A 14703-nucleotide genomic window follows, 5' to 3' on the forward strand; every position below is an offset into this window, starting at 1 on the left:
GACAGGAAATACTGAATTAAAATTAGGGTAGGCCTATTTCATTAACTTGTTGTTGGCGTTACAGAAATGAGCAAACAGGGAGTTAACATTAGGTGAGTAAGCTCATCTTTTCCTTTTGTATTTGCTTTTATCATTTCCCTGTCATTCAGTCTGCTGTGTTAATCTCTCTTGGATGCAGGTGACAGGGAACAATAAATAATAGGCATTACTCTCTAAACCAAACTGCCAATAAGATAGAGTCATTTTCCCTTTATACCTGTAGTTTAAGTTTAAGTTCCTCACATCCATTCATCCATCCTCAACACCCAGTACTTCCTCACATCATTACACCTTTAATCAAATTGTTGTGATTGGTTGAGGTGCAGTCCTTGCTAGTGAAATAGCTAACTAGTGTATTTATTCCTGGTTAACCCATCTTGTCCTGTAACCCTCCCTTTCCCTGCCCCTCATCCACTCACCTTCCTACCTCATCCCTCCCTCTGCTCATCCCTATTCACTCATCCTCTCTTATTCAATTCTGTGCGCACCTCACCTTTCTCCAGGTGCCGTCGGGGGCCCATAATCAGCTCAGGTGACACGAAGCCTGAGACAGATCCCTGAACCCGAGTCTCAGAATCATTAGGTAATGATTAGTTCATAAATATCTGTGAATCGACATACTGACCTCAAGTGCTCCCTCAAGTAAAGTTATACATCCCACTGAGTGGTTGTTAAGTTGTCCCTCATCACTTCACAATTAACTTTCTGTTACTGCTACTGTTAAAGTAATGCATCAAGAAGCTACTGTTTACTGGGGAATTCACAATTCATTCCTTAATAACAAACCAGAAACAGCAGGATTCTCAGAAAGTGTTTAATCGTCATATTCAGAGCACATATACATTAATATTCACAGCCACATGCCATGTACTATACAGTTAGACTAGATAAATTAGACCTCAACCAATTCTTGGGAAATGTAAACAACATTTTTGCCAGCTGAAATCCAAACCCACACCTCTTACTGTGAGATTGTAACAAAGGAGCTGTTTGCCAGGGAGGCGAGCTGCTGCAGAGGTTGATTAGCACAAGTGGCTGTGCCTGGTGAGAACTGTGTGAAGTGTAGAAACGTAAAGTTATATATATATATATATATATATATATATAGAAAATGTACAGTATGCATTAATGCAGCTTTAATATGTTAGTAATGTGGTGTGGAGAGAAACCAATGAATAGTATACACAGTAGAATGAGTCTGGTAATGTGATATACTGTACAGCAGGCAGGTGTGTAATCTGTACAGTGTAAAAGAGGACAGTGTTCTGTTGTAAAGGCTCAGAGGTCAGTACAATCATATAGATAATGGGAAGTGAAAATAATGAAGGCAGCAGCAGAATGACGATGAAAAGTGTGTATGTGTGTGTGTGTGTGTGTGTGTGTGTGTGTGTGTGTGTGTGTGTGTGTGTGTGTGTGTGTGTGTGTGTGTGTGTGTGTGTGTGTATGGGGATGGGGGTGCAGTCATTGCCAGTGATGTGGAGGGGGGCTGGAGGGAGAGGGCTGTTGTTGGGAAGCAGAGTTAATCAGGGTGGCAGCTGCAGGGAGAGCGGCCCCTGAGCCTGGGGCCCCTGCAGCGCCTCTTGGAGGGGAGAAGTGGAACTGTCCTTGGCTGTGGTTTGATTTATTGATTATTTCACGTGGTAACAGTATCTCTGGTCACGTTGCACTGTAATGTAGTGTCGCACCACGGATGAGACTGAACTCAGCTCAGGTATTGTCTGAGGGACATTGGTGCTTGTGAAGAATAAAGAAGAAACTTAAAGGTTTGGAAAATGTGTCATTCATTCAATCTGTACCGAAACGTGAAAAGAACATCTTGAGAAACCACAGAGGCCTATTTTACAGCTGGGTAGAGTCTACATGAAACAAAACAGCCCTGCTTCCATCTGACATCCAGTCAGTGACCTGTGGCGTCCCTTTAGGTGACTTCAAACTGCTCCGGGTGCTGACATGAGGTCTAATAAACCTATTAGGTGAATAAATACCACATCACATCATTCATGTTTAGTTCACTGACTGATGACATTTGTGGCACACAAACGCGAGAGCATGAGAGTGTATTTCTTTCTAGCAGCTCTTTTCTTTGGCAGATAAGGGAGCGATAAACACAACTTTCTCTCTGCCCATTCGTCTTTAACGAGGAACTCCACATTTTACACATTAAGATCAGGGTCCTAGTCGCGGTGAAGCTTGCCCAGCCTGTGAAGACAGCTGTGCAGTGTCCACTGTGACAACTGTCCTCTCAAGAGAAACGACGTGTCGTGTTGGGAATGGACGAGTTCAAGCTTTAAAAGGTGAGTATAGTTTCTGCATGTCTTGAGGAAATGACTTTGGTTGAGAGGTTGTTTTCAGCTTTCTATGGAAGCCAAGCGTTGAGAGCAGAAACAATCTGGGCTCATCACGTTCGATTTCTCACGTTTTATTTACACGGTAAATTCTTCAGTTATGTTTTCTATCCATTTTATTTCCCAACATGAATGTTTTAATGTTGTTTCAAAGCCTCCTTCACTCTGCCAGGAATGAAATTATGGTGGAGACCATGTGTTAGTATTATTCTTTAATATTTGGTGATTTCAATCACAAAGCATTTCTAATTTTGACCAGATTTCATTCAGGCAAGCCTTTTTTAACCAGTGATGCATTGGGCAGTTTGATATATTGTGTTAAATGGACAAAAGGTTTATATTCCCAAAGCTAAGGTATCACACAGATCCCCAGTACCCAGTGGCACCACAGTCCTGAGACCAGGTGGAGGGCTGCGTGGCCAAATCTTTCAATGAATTTGATGTGTTTCCTTGAGGTGGCGCTGTAGAGCCCTAGAACCAGCAAGAACCCGGACTGAAGGTCCATCATTGATTTCTTTTCCCTGCTGCTGGTAAGCCCTGTTTCTTTAATTCTGTGTAATGTGTTACCAGCTTGTGTGGGCCATACATTCCTGTTCTATTTCCACTTTAAAAACACGGACTGAAGCTGTTCCTTTTCCAGAGCCTCCATACACCGCCACAGACGAGCCCTGAGCTTTGTGCGCAGTCCCAGCTTTCTCTTGTGCTCCCTCCTGGGGACCCGTGTGGACCCTCCTGCCCCCCCTCGTCTCCTCCTCATTTCAGGGAACCCTGTATTGTTGTACGTATCGGACCGTACCAAGTGCGAAAGAGAGTGGGGGTGTATTGATTAGTCCAGCAGTTCAGCGGTTGGACAGCTCCCGTCCGTCTGTTTTTCTGACCATGCCCCTGGAGCTCGAGGCCCGGGCCGCACTTCACAGACTGGTTCCGGAGGTTTCTGGTCAAGGCCCGCAGGAGTGCCGGGCCGTGTGATAAGGGAGGCGAGGAGGGAGAGGAGCGTTCACGGGGCGCAGCGCGCGGACAGCCATTGCTCTTTGCTTTCGCTGCTAAGAAAGAAAGCCGCGTCTCGGCCGTGCATCCCCGGAACAACAGCCGGAGGAGACCCGCCTGGACCGCCTGGACCGCCTGGACCCGCTTTATTGTCTCTGTTTGTCTCTTTGACTGGGGGCATTTCCTGTGAAGATGTCTTCTCTGAGCGCGCTGTTGTTGCTGCCAGTCCTGTGTAGCATCATCAGCACCTCCGGCGCTGAATCCTCAGTATCCCGTAAGTAGGCTAACACACACACACACACACACACACACACACACACACACACACGATCACTAGCAGCCGCGGCTAATGGTGGGCCAGTGCGGCTCCCGGTGCCACGGCCGGGCTCAGCGGGCTGGAACTCTGCGGTGCGAAAGATGCTCGTCAGCAGGGATGGAGCCAGTCACGTGCTCGTGTGTTCCTGGAGCCCTCAGCTGAGACTGGATGGACTGTACCTGTGCAGCCTCTGGTCTTCGACCTGTGCCTGCTGTCACACTACCTAAGCGTTCACACACACTCACACTCCAGCACAGGTGTAGGCTGCTGGCTGGGGTGTAACCAGCTGATAACACAGCACACATCATGGGCCCCGGCCCCAGGCTCCACACCAGCAAACATCACCACACATCTAGTGTCTCTAAAGCATGGATTCATTAAATACATGAATTCAACCACTAAGGGCATATGGTAATAACTAGGCAGATACTGTGGACATCTGCATACAACTAGTATTATCTGTGGTATGAACCAGTTGTTTATATACAAAAGCCAGCACACTCTAACACTAACACACTAACTAACATGGAAAGAAGAGGAAGAGTTGGAAGGTCCACTTTCTCGCCACGTGTCTTTCTCTTCACCTGTTTCACGTGCATTTACAATCTGTGGAAAGCTTGGCATGTTGAAGAGGTGGCTGGAAACTGATTTAGAAAATACTGAAGTCACCGTACCTGCTCTCTGTTCGTCTGTAGACACTCGCTGTGACAGGCCAAGCAATAAAGACTAACACGATTCAGATTGTAGACGGGCCCTTCATGTTGTCATCCCCGCTCTATCGCCACGTTCAACCGACACCATTTTGGTAAGAAGCAGCAGTGAAAAGCCATGATATATCAGATGTACTGGTGCTCAATGAATTATGTCATGTTGAATCCTTTCTAATAAAGGAAGTTGATGGAAATATGCACTAATTAGCATTACATCGTGCCAAGATTCCCAAAAATCGCCTAAACTATGCTCGAAACTTTTGATGGGAACGTAACCACTGCTGGCAGAGCGCAGTTTCCCCCTCATTCCAGTCTTTTTCTCCCCAACTTTATTTTATTTCAAGCAAAGTGAGTGAGTGTGTTGACATGGGGGGTGGGCCCTGCTGGGGGGGCATAGAGCCACCGCAGGGGGTGGCGTGGATGACCCGGGGAAAAATGTGGAGTATGTTTATGTTTATGTAGGGAAGTTAAAAAACAAGAGTTTGCTGACCTGAATCATTTCTTTTCCTTCAGTCAAATTCAGCTGGGCTCCTTATTTATTTGCCGCTCCCCCAGTAGTGTCAATGACTGGCAAGAATTCAGTCCGTTTACGGTGGGGGGCATGGACTTTTTCCGGCTTCTGAAGGGGGGCCTGGCAGAAAACGTTTGAGAACAAGTGGGCTTCACAATGATTGTACAGGAACAAGATCCAGCCCCCCACTGACACTGCCCTCCCTCCCCAAAGTCAAATGTACAGAAACTGGCTTTCATCTCAGTGTCAGTGTCAGAGCCCCACACTGTCCTCCTGTCCCTGTCCTCCTGTCCCTGTCCTCACAGCACAGCTTTCACCATGAGCCGTTATCTGTAGTGGCTGAGCAGAATGGTAAAATGACCTGCATGCAATGCCCGTTAATCCATAGAATGACGGTGACAATAGTTTTTCAGTTTCTGGTTTTATACTGTACAGTTCAGCATCCCAGAATGGGATTAGGTATGTGTTTTTGGAAGTAATGCTTGAATTTTCATTTACCAGTTTAACTGAATTAGAAACGGTTTTCCATCCTAGACCTGGTTAGAATGTGGTTTCCTTGATCTAGTTTGCGTTCAGCACAATTTCACAGATGGCTTTTGTTTTAGGGAACTCAGCACTTCTCTGCAGCTCTCATTGGGCTTCTTAACAGACCAGCTGGTCAGTCCTCTAGGTGCTGAACACCCATTAAAATGGGAAACACAAAGTACAGTCAGGCATGCCATTCTATCCATTAATGTGTCTATTCAGCAAACAACCATTTTTGATATGTACAATGTTTCTGCTAATTTTTTAAAAACTTTTCCCCAACATTGCTTTGCTGCCTCACGTTCCTCACATTCAGACTACAGTTGGTTTTAAAATAGTGTGAAGCAGAGTGGTATCTGTAGAGTAGGCACGTCTGAACAGCCGGAAACATTACGGGGAACATTGTTCGAAACTGAAAACAGGATCCAGATGACTCACTACTGAAACCAAACATTATCAGGACACTGAGCGATGCCATCTGCACTAAAACAAGCTGGTGTGGCATAAAACATTCTTTCTTTATTTTATTTCATCTTTACTACACGTCCTACCAAAACATGATGGTGCAGTACCAACATTTCTTTTTTTAAAGAGGATTTTTTCAGCATTTCTGCTCTGTTGGTTAGTCACAGTAGAGACAGACAGGACAGGTGGGGGACAGAGAGCGGAGGGTAAGGACTTGATACGTGGTACACGCTCCAGGTGAGCTGCCACAGTTCCAACCTTTCTGATCTAAGGTGAGGTAGTCTGTCAGTCTCTCAGTCAGTCGGGGACATTCAGTCTCTTGGTAGCAAGGGCTCCCATTTCATGTATGTGTACTATAGTGCACTGTGATCATGCTGGAGTTTGTGAGTTCATTTGAATGTGTCACAGAGTGGTATGGTCACTGGCAGTGGTGGAGAAAGATGACGGGCTTTTGCACCTGACTACTTACTTTCAGGGGTTACTTGTCCAAAATAGTAACTTTACCAAGTTGAACAATATTTCCAGTAAATGAGAGTAGAATTGCCGTACATAGCAACACACTAGCTGAATTTTCAACAGCGAAGTGCTGCTTTGGGTTTTTAATAAACACTGACCAATAAACTAGCCTGGGAATCACACTGGATTGCCACATTGTTTCACTATATTCATTGAGCTTGACACTGTGTTGATGTTAGCCCATTTTGTGCTGGGTGGTGGGTTATTCTGTAACCAATGAGTAGCAATTCATCCTGCCAATGTAATTTTCAGTCGACACAGAAGCCGTGGTAGTGGCTGCTAGGAGCGGTTCATACGCTTCCAGATGATCCGGGCCTGCTGGTTAGATTTCTGAACGACCGGATCACAACTTGCTCTGAAGTCGTGCAAACGTGAGCAATGATAACCTCAGGAGATCGAGGCAGCTGCAGTGGCTCGCCACTGACTGACCGCGGTGCCTGATGGGAAACGCCTGGCTGTCCCCAGATCTAAGAGCTCATTGGTTTAGATGTTGGATCAGCAACATGATGATTTATAGTCTTCATTTTTGTTTAATTGTAAAGATTTAGATTTTATTAGTCTTATATTGTACTATGAAGTTTTATTGTGCTAACAGAATAAATGCTGTGTGGTTGATGGTAACTACTATGAACATTATTTCAGGATGTACAGACACAGCAAACAAGTAAATGAGCAAACAAACTGGCAGCTGATTTCTGGTCAGCATACTCACCACTGACCACTACACATGCTGACCATAAAAAGCTGTCGGCCCTCTACAGCGGCTACATTTCTCTGTAAAATAATGGAGTAATGTGGAGGTTAAACAATAAACACTGTCATGATTATCACAGATAGCCTATATGTCGTTTTAATAAGCTACCCTATTATATATTATATATCATTGGAAACTGGGTAAAAGCTGAATAGACTGGTCAGATATCATTTCATTAAATCAGATGGAAGTGTTTCTGTAACTCTGTATAGACTGGGAGAGCTGCAGCCGCCTGATCTCTTCCTCTTTCCAGATGACGCGCAGTTCATCTCGAACAAGCCCAGTGTTTGTCCTCTTGTCAAAGACATATGTTGATCCCAACAGCAATCCACACAGAAAACTTTTTTTGACGTCTGTCACTCATGAAACACACTTCCATTTTATCAAATGTATCAATCCACACTGACTCTGACACATGCGCCGTTTTTCACACTCTGAAGCTATTTTTTTCTCTGGAGCGCTCAATGAAATGTAATCTCCACAGACAGCTGTTTGAATCACACAAATCTGCTGCTGCTTATATGTTGTGAACTTATTAACAAGATCTATATCAACGGATCAAGGCCCCCAGTGTCACCAGCACTTTCTGGTATCACTATGCGCCCAGCAGGCGGGGAAATAAAATCAATGAATCAATAAAAAAAAACAATGTTAATTAATTCCTGTATACTTCTCATGGATCCTTACTTGAAAACAGTTTCTGTCTGGTAAATTTCTAATATGAGTCAGCCTGGTGAAGACAGTTTGGCCGGCAGCTGTCCTCTGACAGGACATCTGCTTCTGAGGACTGAGACGGCCAAACGGAGGTCGGAGTCGGTGTGGACTGAACAGATGGAGGCTTTAGTAGTGCTTACGCGCTGCTGATGTCTCGCTTTTGATGTGGATTTACAGTAAGCGTTGTTGTTTCTGTGCGTTGACATACATGCAACAATCTGTACCGGCCATCTCATCCATGTCGTTTTTTTTCTGGCTCTGACACACAAAGATGACGTCCCCCACTCTTAATCCAGCCTACAGTTATTATATAGATTATATAATACTTATTGGCACGTTTTTTTCCCCAGCTTGTGGAAACGGCCAATGAGCCAATGAGCACAACAGCAGACCTGTTTGAATCGTTGAACAAGTCAGTGACGTGGGCGGTGATTCCGAGGTCTGGAACCGAATAATGAACCACAATAATGACTTGAATATATGGTTGAGACCTCACATCACCTCTGATATGTGAACAGGAAGCCACAGTAATGGAATTAAAGGGATATTTCACCCAAAATCTATCTTTTGAATACTTTTCATTCACTCCCTGTAGATCTGAAAGGTGGCTGTAGAAAGTCTGTAGTTTGCTCCAACATGGAGTACAGAGGACTGCGGTCAGCTTGAATTTAGGTCAGTTACAGTGGATTATAATAGTGACAAGTTTTCATAGGGGAAAAGAAGTATCCAAACATCCAAAGAAACTTCTCAAACCATCCAGCAGAATCCACTTCGCTTATCGTCTGTGTGCTCAGTGTGGCAGACGCTCAGAATTTTGCAGAAAAATGTCTAAAAACACTGTTTCAGTCATAGTCTTCATGCCCTGTAAAGCTTGCAAACATTTTGATTTAATAACGAAAGAATGAAAGACCAAAGACCATACAGACAAATATCAGGAAATTCATATTATTAAGTAACTGATAAAACAAACAAACAAAAAAAGAAACTAAATCAGCTTCCAAATTCTTTCAAATAATAATTTTACTAACAAGAAACTAGCCTTTTGATATGATTTGTATGTAGTAAATCATAAAAGACAGTGGCATTGGATGTTCAAAAATGTCATCATTAAATGTAACCTGGGGTTTTGCAGAATTGTCCAATACTAACAGCAGGAGGCACAAGAGGGACAGTATTATTCAAATGAAGTATGATAACACATACATGAAGAACAAGTATGCTCCTCAGAAAGATGAGCTGTTGGTGGAGTGTTAGCGTATTATTTTACAGGTTCTCTGTTGAGCAGATCATCTCTTTCTTGTTCCTTTAAACTGCTTAATACATGCTTGGCTTGTTGTTTTGTAATGCATATGAGGAAGCTCATTACCATGTCCCGCACCTGTCACACACACACACACACACACACACACACACTTACAGAGCTGTGAGACTGTGTGACCCCTCCCCCGCCCAAATCTCATATCAATTCTGATGAATGCGTTGCGAACAAAGACCACCCTATACAATCACACACATACACAGCCTTATGCTAGGTAAGAAAAAGCTATTTTATCTGTTTACGGCCAAACTGCTGATCAGTCTTTTTTTCATTTATTTCTTATTGAAGGACTGTTAAGCTGATTTTAAAGACAATTTTTATGGTATTTTGCCTTTATCAATTTGTGACAATTATTAATACATATAAGTGGTCAGTAGAAGTGACATGATAATAAACACCAACAGAAGTTCAAAAGTGTTAGAACAACCTCTATGGAACATAATAATGTCAACAGATTTGAGCCTTTGTAAAAGAACAGAGACTCTAGTTGAGCAGAGCTGGAATGCTGTTCCTACTCTTACATGCCTGCCCGAGAACCTCCTCACTAGAAAAAACAACATGCTGAAAAATACTTTTAGTTAATGTTGCATGCAGTGAACATAGTACTCGCAGCGAACATGGGTTCGCTCCTCTAGTTCTTGGGAACTTCAGAGACAGATATTAGAAGATTTATACACACAAAAGAGTCACAACAACTTTTCTGATGGTAATTTATTTGCAATATTTACACATATAATGAACACACAGAGAAGATTAAATGTGATGCATAGTTAAATATAGGATATTGGATAGGATATAGGTGACAAAGATAACCATGTCTAATAATAAATGAGAAAATTGATTAGCATAATATGTTGGCTTGTTTAGTCAAGCACTCTAAGACTGATTATTAATAATCAAAGGTGGGAGAGCAAGAGAGAGAGAGAGAGTTCAACGACTGAACCAACTAATATAAGATTCAAATAAGGAAAATACATGGTAAAGTTAGATCTAATGATGGGAGAGATATCTAGGACGGTAGAGGGAGAGAGACTGGGCCTCTGCTGTAGATGGTTCAGTGTCGAGTGGCAAAGAACTGCAGGCCTCACTTGCCTCAGTTAAGGCAAAATGGCCTGCATGGCAGAGTTCCAAGACGAAAACCAGTGCTGAGCAAAAAGAACATTAAGGCTCGTCTCATTTTTGCCAGAAAACATCTTGATGATCCCAAAGACTTTGGGAAAATACTCTGGACTGGGGGGGGGGGGTGATAACGCCTGACTGAAACCCAAGGCCCAGCAGGCCTCAACTGACCCGCAGAGGGACCAAAGGCACAGAGAACGTGTTGGAAAAATGCTGATATCCAACAACTCTGAAAGAAAGAAGCCTGCTAAAAGGAGGCTGTGACAGGTCTGAGATCTCATACAACAATGTTAGAAAAGAAGAAACGCACCAGTCACGTGGTGCAGAGAAGGCGAAATAGAGAGAGATGGAGAGACATATAGAAATAGAAAGAAAACTTTATTAGCAAACTTAAATTACTGATACCAGATTAAAGAAGTTGCTACATCCAGTTGCAGCACCAGATTCCTAACGAGGACTGTAAAGAAACTTTAAACTCAGCCAACAGCTGGCAGATGCTCACACTGCGTTGCGGGACCGTCTTGAAACATGGAACTCAAGGGATTTTCACCCCGAACCGATCGCCACCGAGTGCCCCAGAGAAAGGGCACTGCTTCTCCTCTCCTCTTCCCTCCAGGGCAACGCCTGCCCTGCTCAGCCAAACCCAGGTGAAACAATAGATCCTTTTCTGTGACATTGGGGTTTGATGCTTTATCTTAATAAGAACAATTAGGAAACGTAAATAAAAATTAGGATCTCCCATGAACATAGGTATGATAGCTAAATTACTTCAGGTGATTAATAATTCTTAATAATAATCTCCCTTGACTTTCCAAAACTTTTCAGTTGCTGAACGGTGCCTGGTTAATTTAATTGGTAACTATTAAAGTTGTCCACATAGTGATTTCTTGTGTTTACACAAGTTAATACCGCTAACCAAACAATCATTCACTGCATCCTCTGAGTAAAATGGTCATTCATTCACTTATTAATTATTCATATTCCTTCATACATGGTTGCATTTTTCCGTTCATTTGTGTGTTTAGTAGTATAGTTGTGTAATCTAGTAGTTATAGTCCTGTGTGTGCAGGTAGTAGTTAAAACATTAAGAAGACGCTGGTTATTGTGTGTTTGTGTGTATGACATATTCTGGTCGCTGTCCCAAGACAAGAACTCTGTAGCAACTTCAGATGGAGACTTAATTGTTAATTAATTAAATTTCCATCCATCCATCCATCTTCTTCCGCTTATCCGGGGCCGGGTCGCGGGGGCAGCAGTCTAAGCAGGGACTCCCAGACTTCCTTCGCCCCAGACACTTCCTCCAGCTCCTCCGGGGGGATCCCGAGGCGTTCCCAGGCCAGCCGAGAGACATAGTCCCTCCAGCGTGTCCTGGGTCTTCCCCGGGCCGCCCCCGGTGGGACATGCCCAGAACACCTCCCGAGGAGGCGTCCAGGAGGCATCCGGATCAGATGCCCTAGCCACCTCAGCTGGCTCCTCTCGACGTGGAGGAGCAGCGGCTCTACTCCGAGCTCCCCGTGTGACTGAGCTCCTCACCCTATCTCTAAGGGAGCGCCCAGCCACTCGGCGGAGGAAGCCCATTTCGGCCGCTTGTATCCGCGATCTTGTCCTTTCGGTCACTACCCAAAGCTCATGACCATAGGTGAGGGCAGGAGCGTAGATTGACCGGTAAATCGAGAGCTTTGTCTTTCGACTCAGCTCCTTCTTTACCACAACGGTCCGATACAGCGCCCGCATCACTGCAGACGCTGCACCGATCCGCCTGTCAATCTCACGCTCCATCCGTCCCTCACTCGTGAACAAGACCCGAGATACTTAAACTCCTCCACTTGGGGCAAGGACTCCCACCCACGCGAAGAGAGCAAACCACCTTTTTCCGGTCAAGAACCATGGCCTCAGATTTGGAAGAGCTGATTCTCATCCCAGCTGCTTCACACTCGGCTGCAAACCGTCCCAGTGCATGCTGCAGGTCCTGGTTTGAAGAAGCCATCAGAACGACATCATCTGCAAACAGCAGAGATGAGATCCTGTGGTTCCCAAACCGGACACCCTCCGCCCCTGACTGCGCCTAGAAATTCTGTCCATATAAATTATGAACAGAACCGGTGACAAAGGGCAGCCCTGGCGGAGTCCAACATGCACCGGGAACAGGTCTGACTTACTGCCGGCAATGCGAACACAGCTCCTGCTCCGGTTATACAGGGACCGGACAGCCCTTAGCAAAGGGCCCCGGACCCCATACTCCCAGAGCACTCCCCACAAAGCGCCCGGGGCACACGGTCGAATGCCTTCTCCAGATCCACAAAGCACATGTGGACTGGTTGGGCAAACTCCCATGAACCCTCGAGCACCCGATGGAGAGTATAGAGCTGGTCCAGTGTTCCACGACCGGGACGAAAACCACTCTGCTCCTCCTGAATCCGAGGTTCGACTATCGGACGAATTCTCCTCTCCAGTACCCTGGAATAGACCTTACCGGGAGGCTGAGAAGTGTGATCCCTCTGTGATTGGAACACACCCTCCGGTCCCCTTCTTATACAGAGGGACCACCACCCCGGTCTGCCAGTCCAGAGGCACTGTCCCAGACCGCCACGCGATGTTGCAGAGACGTGTCAGCCAAGACAGTCCCACAACATCCAGAGACTTAAGATACTCAGGACGGATCTCATCCACCCCGAAGCCTTGCCACCAAGGAGCTTGCCAACAACCTCAGTGACTTCGGCCAGGGTGATGGATGAGTCCGCCTCCGGGTCCCCAGCCTCCGCTTCCTCTTCGGAAGACGTGACAGCGGGATTGAGGAGATCCTCAAAGTATTCCTTCCACCGTCCGACAACATCCCCAGTCGAGGTCAACAGCTCTCCACCCGCACCGCACAAGGTGTTGGTGAAGAACTGCTTCCCCCTCCTGAGCCGTCGGACGGTTTGCCAGAATTTCTTTGAGGCCGACCGATAGTCCTCCTCCATGGCCTCTCCGAACCTCTCCCAGTCCTGAGTTTTTGCCTCTGTGACCGCACGGGCTGCAGCACGCTTAGCCTGCCGGTACCTGTCAGCTGCCTCGGGAGTCCCACGAGCCAACAAGGCCCGATAGGACTCCTTCTTCAGCCTGACGGCATCCCTTACTTCCGGCGTCCACCACCGTGTTCGGGGATTGCCGCGCGACAGGCACCAGAAACCTTGCGACCACAGCTACGAGCCGCCGATCGACAATGGAGGTGGAAAACATGGTCCACTCGGACTCAATGTCCCCAACCTCCCGGGATCTGGGAGAAGCTCTCCGGAGGTGTGAGTTGTAGACCCTGCTGACAGAGGGCTCCGCCAGACGTTCCCAGCAGACCCTCACGACACGCTTGGGCCTGCCAAGTCTGTCCGGCTTCCTCCCCGCCAGCGGATCCAACTCACCACCAGGTGGTGATCGGTTGACAGCTCCGCCCCTCTCTTCACCCGAGTGTCCAAGACACGCGCCGGAGGTCAGATGATACGACAACAAAGTCGATCATCGACCTCCGCCTAGGTGTCCTGGTGCCACGTGCACTGATGGACACCCTTGTGCTTGAACATGGTGTTAGTTATGGACAAACTGTAACTAGCACAGAAGTCCAACAACTGAACACGCGCCGGGTTCAGATCAGGGGCCGTTCCTTCCGATTACCCCTCTCCAGGTGTCACTGTCGCGTGCCCACGTGGGCGTTGAAGTCCCCCAGTAGAACAACGGAGTCCCCGGGTGGTGCACTATCTAGTACCCCTCCCAGGGACTCCAAGAAGGCCTGGTACTCTGCACTGCTGTTCGGCCCGTAGGCCGCCACAACGGTGAGAGACCTGTCCCCCACCCGGAGGCGGAGGGACGCGACCCTCTCGTTCACTGGGGTAAACTCCAACACGTGACGGCTGAGCTGTGGGGCTATGAGCAGGCCCACACCAGCCCGCCGCCTCTCCCCGCCGGCAACGCCAGAGAAATGGAGCGACCAGCCCCTCTCGAGGAGACGGGTTCCAGAGCCCAGGCTGTGCGTGGAGGCGAGGCCGACTATATCTAGCCGGTAACGCTCAACCTCCCGCACAAGCTCAGGCTCCTTCCCCAGCGAAGTGACATTCCATGTCCCTAGAGCCAGTTTCTGTGTCCGGAGATCTGGTCGCCGAAGCCCCTGCCTTCGACTGCCGCCCAGATCTCTCTGCACCGCCCCCTACGGATCCTCCCTGCGGGTGGTGGGTCCACGGGAGGACGGCCCCACGTCGCTCCTTCGGGCTGTGCCCGGCCGGGCCCCGTGGGGAAAGGCCCGGCCACCAGGCGCTCGCCGTCGGGCACCCACCCCAGGCCTGGCTCCAGGGTGGGGCCCCGGTAGCGCCAATCCGGGCGACGTAACTGGCCTTGATTTTAAATACTCCATAAGGGT

General features: G+C 47.0%; 1 protein-coding gene across 3 annotated transcripts in view; it reads left to right on the forward strand.

Moving 5' to 3' along the window:
- The first annotated feature begins 279 nt into the window (after positions 1–279).
- The window catches only part of cntnap2b (contactin associated protein 2b), a 53179-nt gene continuing 38755 nt past the window's right edge, over positions 280–14703 (forward strand). For 2 of the 3 annotated variants that reach the window (XM_044218381.1, XM_044218383.1), the window contains exon 1: positions 280–3645. In XM_044218381.1, the coding sequence (XP_044074316.1) occupies positions 3564–3645 (82 nt within the window). In that variant the 5' untranslated portion in view covers positions 280–3563. The remainder of the gene's footprint in view (positions 3646–14703) is intronic. The other variant, XM_044218382.1, reaches the window with a different exon arrangement.

The sequence above is a fragment of the Siniperca chuatsi genome, linkage group LG13 (assembly GCF_020085105.1).
Source record: "Siniperca chuatsi isolate FFG_IHB_CAS linkage group LG13, ASM2008510v1, whole genome shotgun sequence".
NCBI classification, from domain to species: domain Eukaryota; kingdom Metazoa; phylum Chordata; class Actinopteri; order Centrarchiformes; family Sinipercidae; genus Siniperca; species Siniperca chuatsi.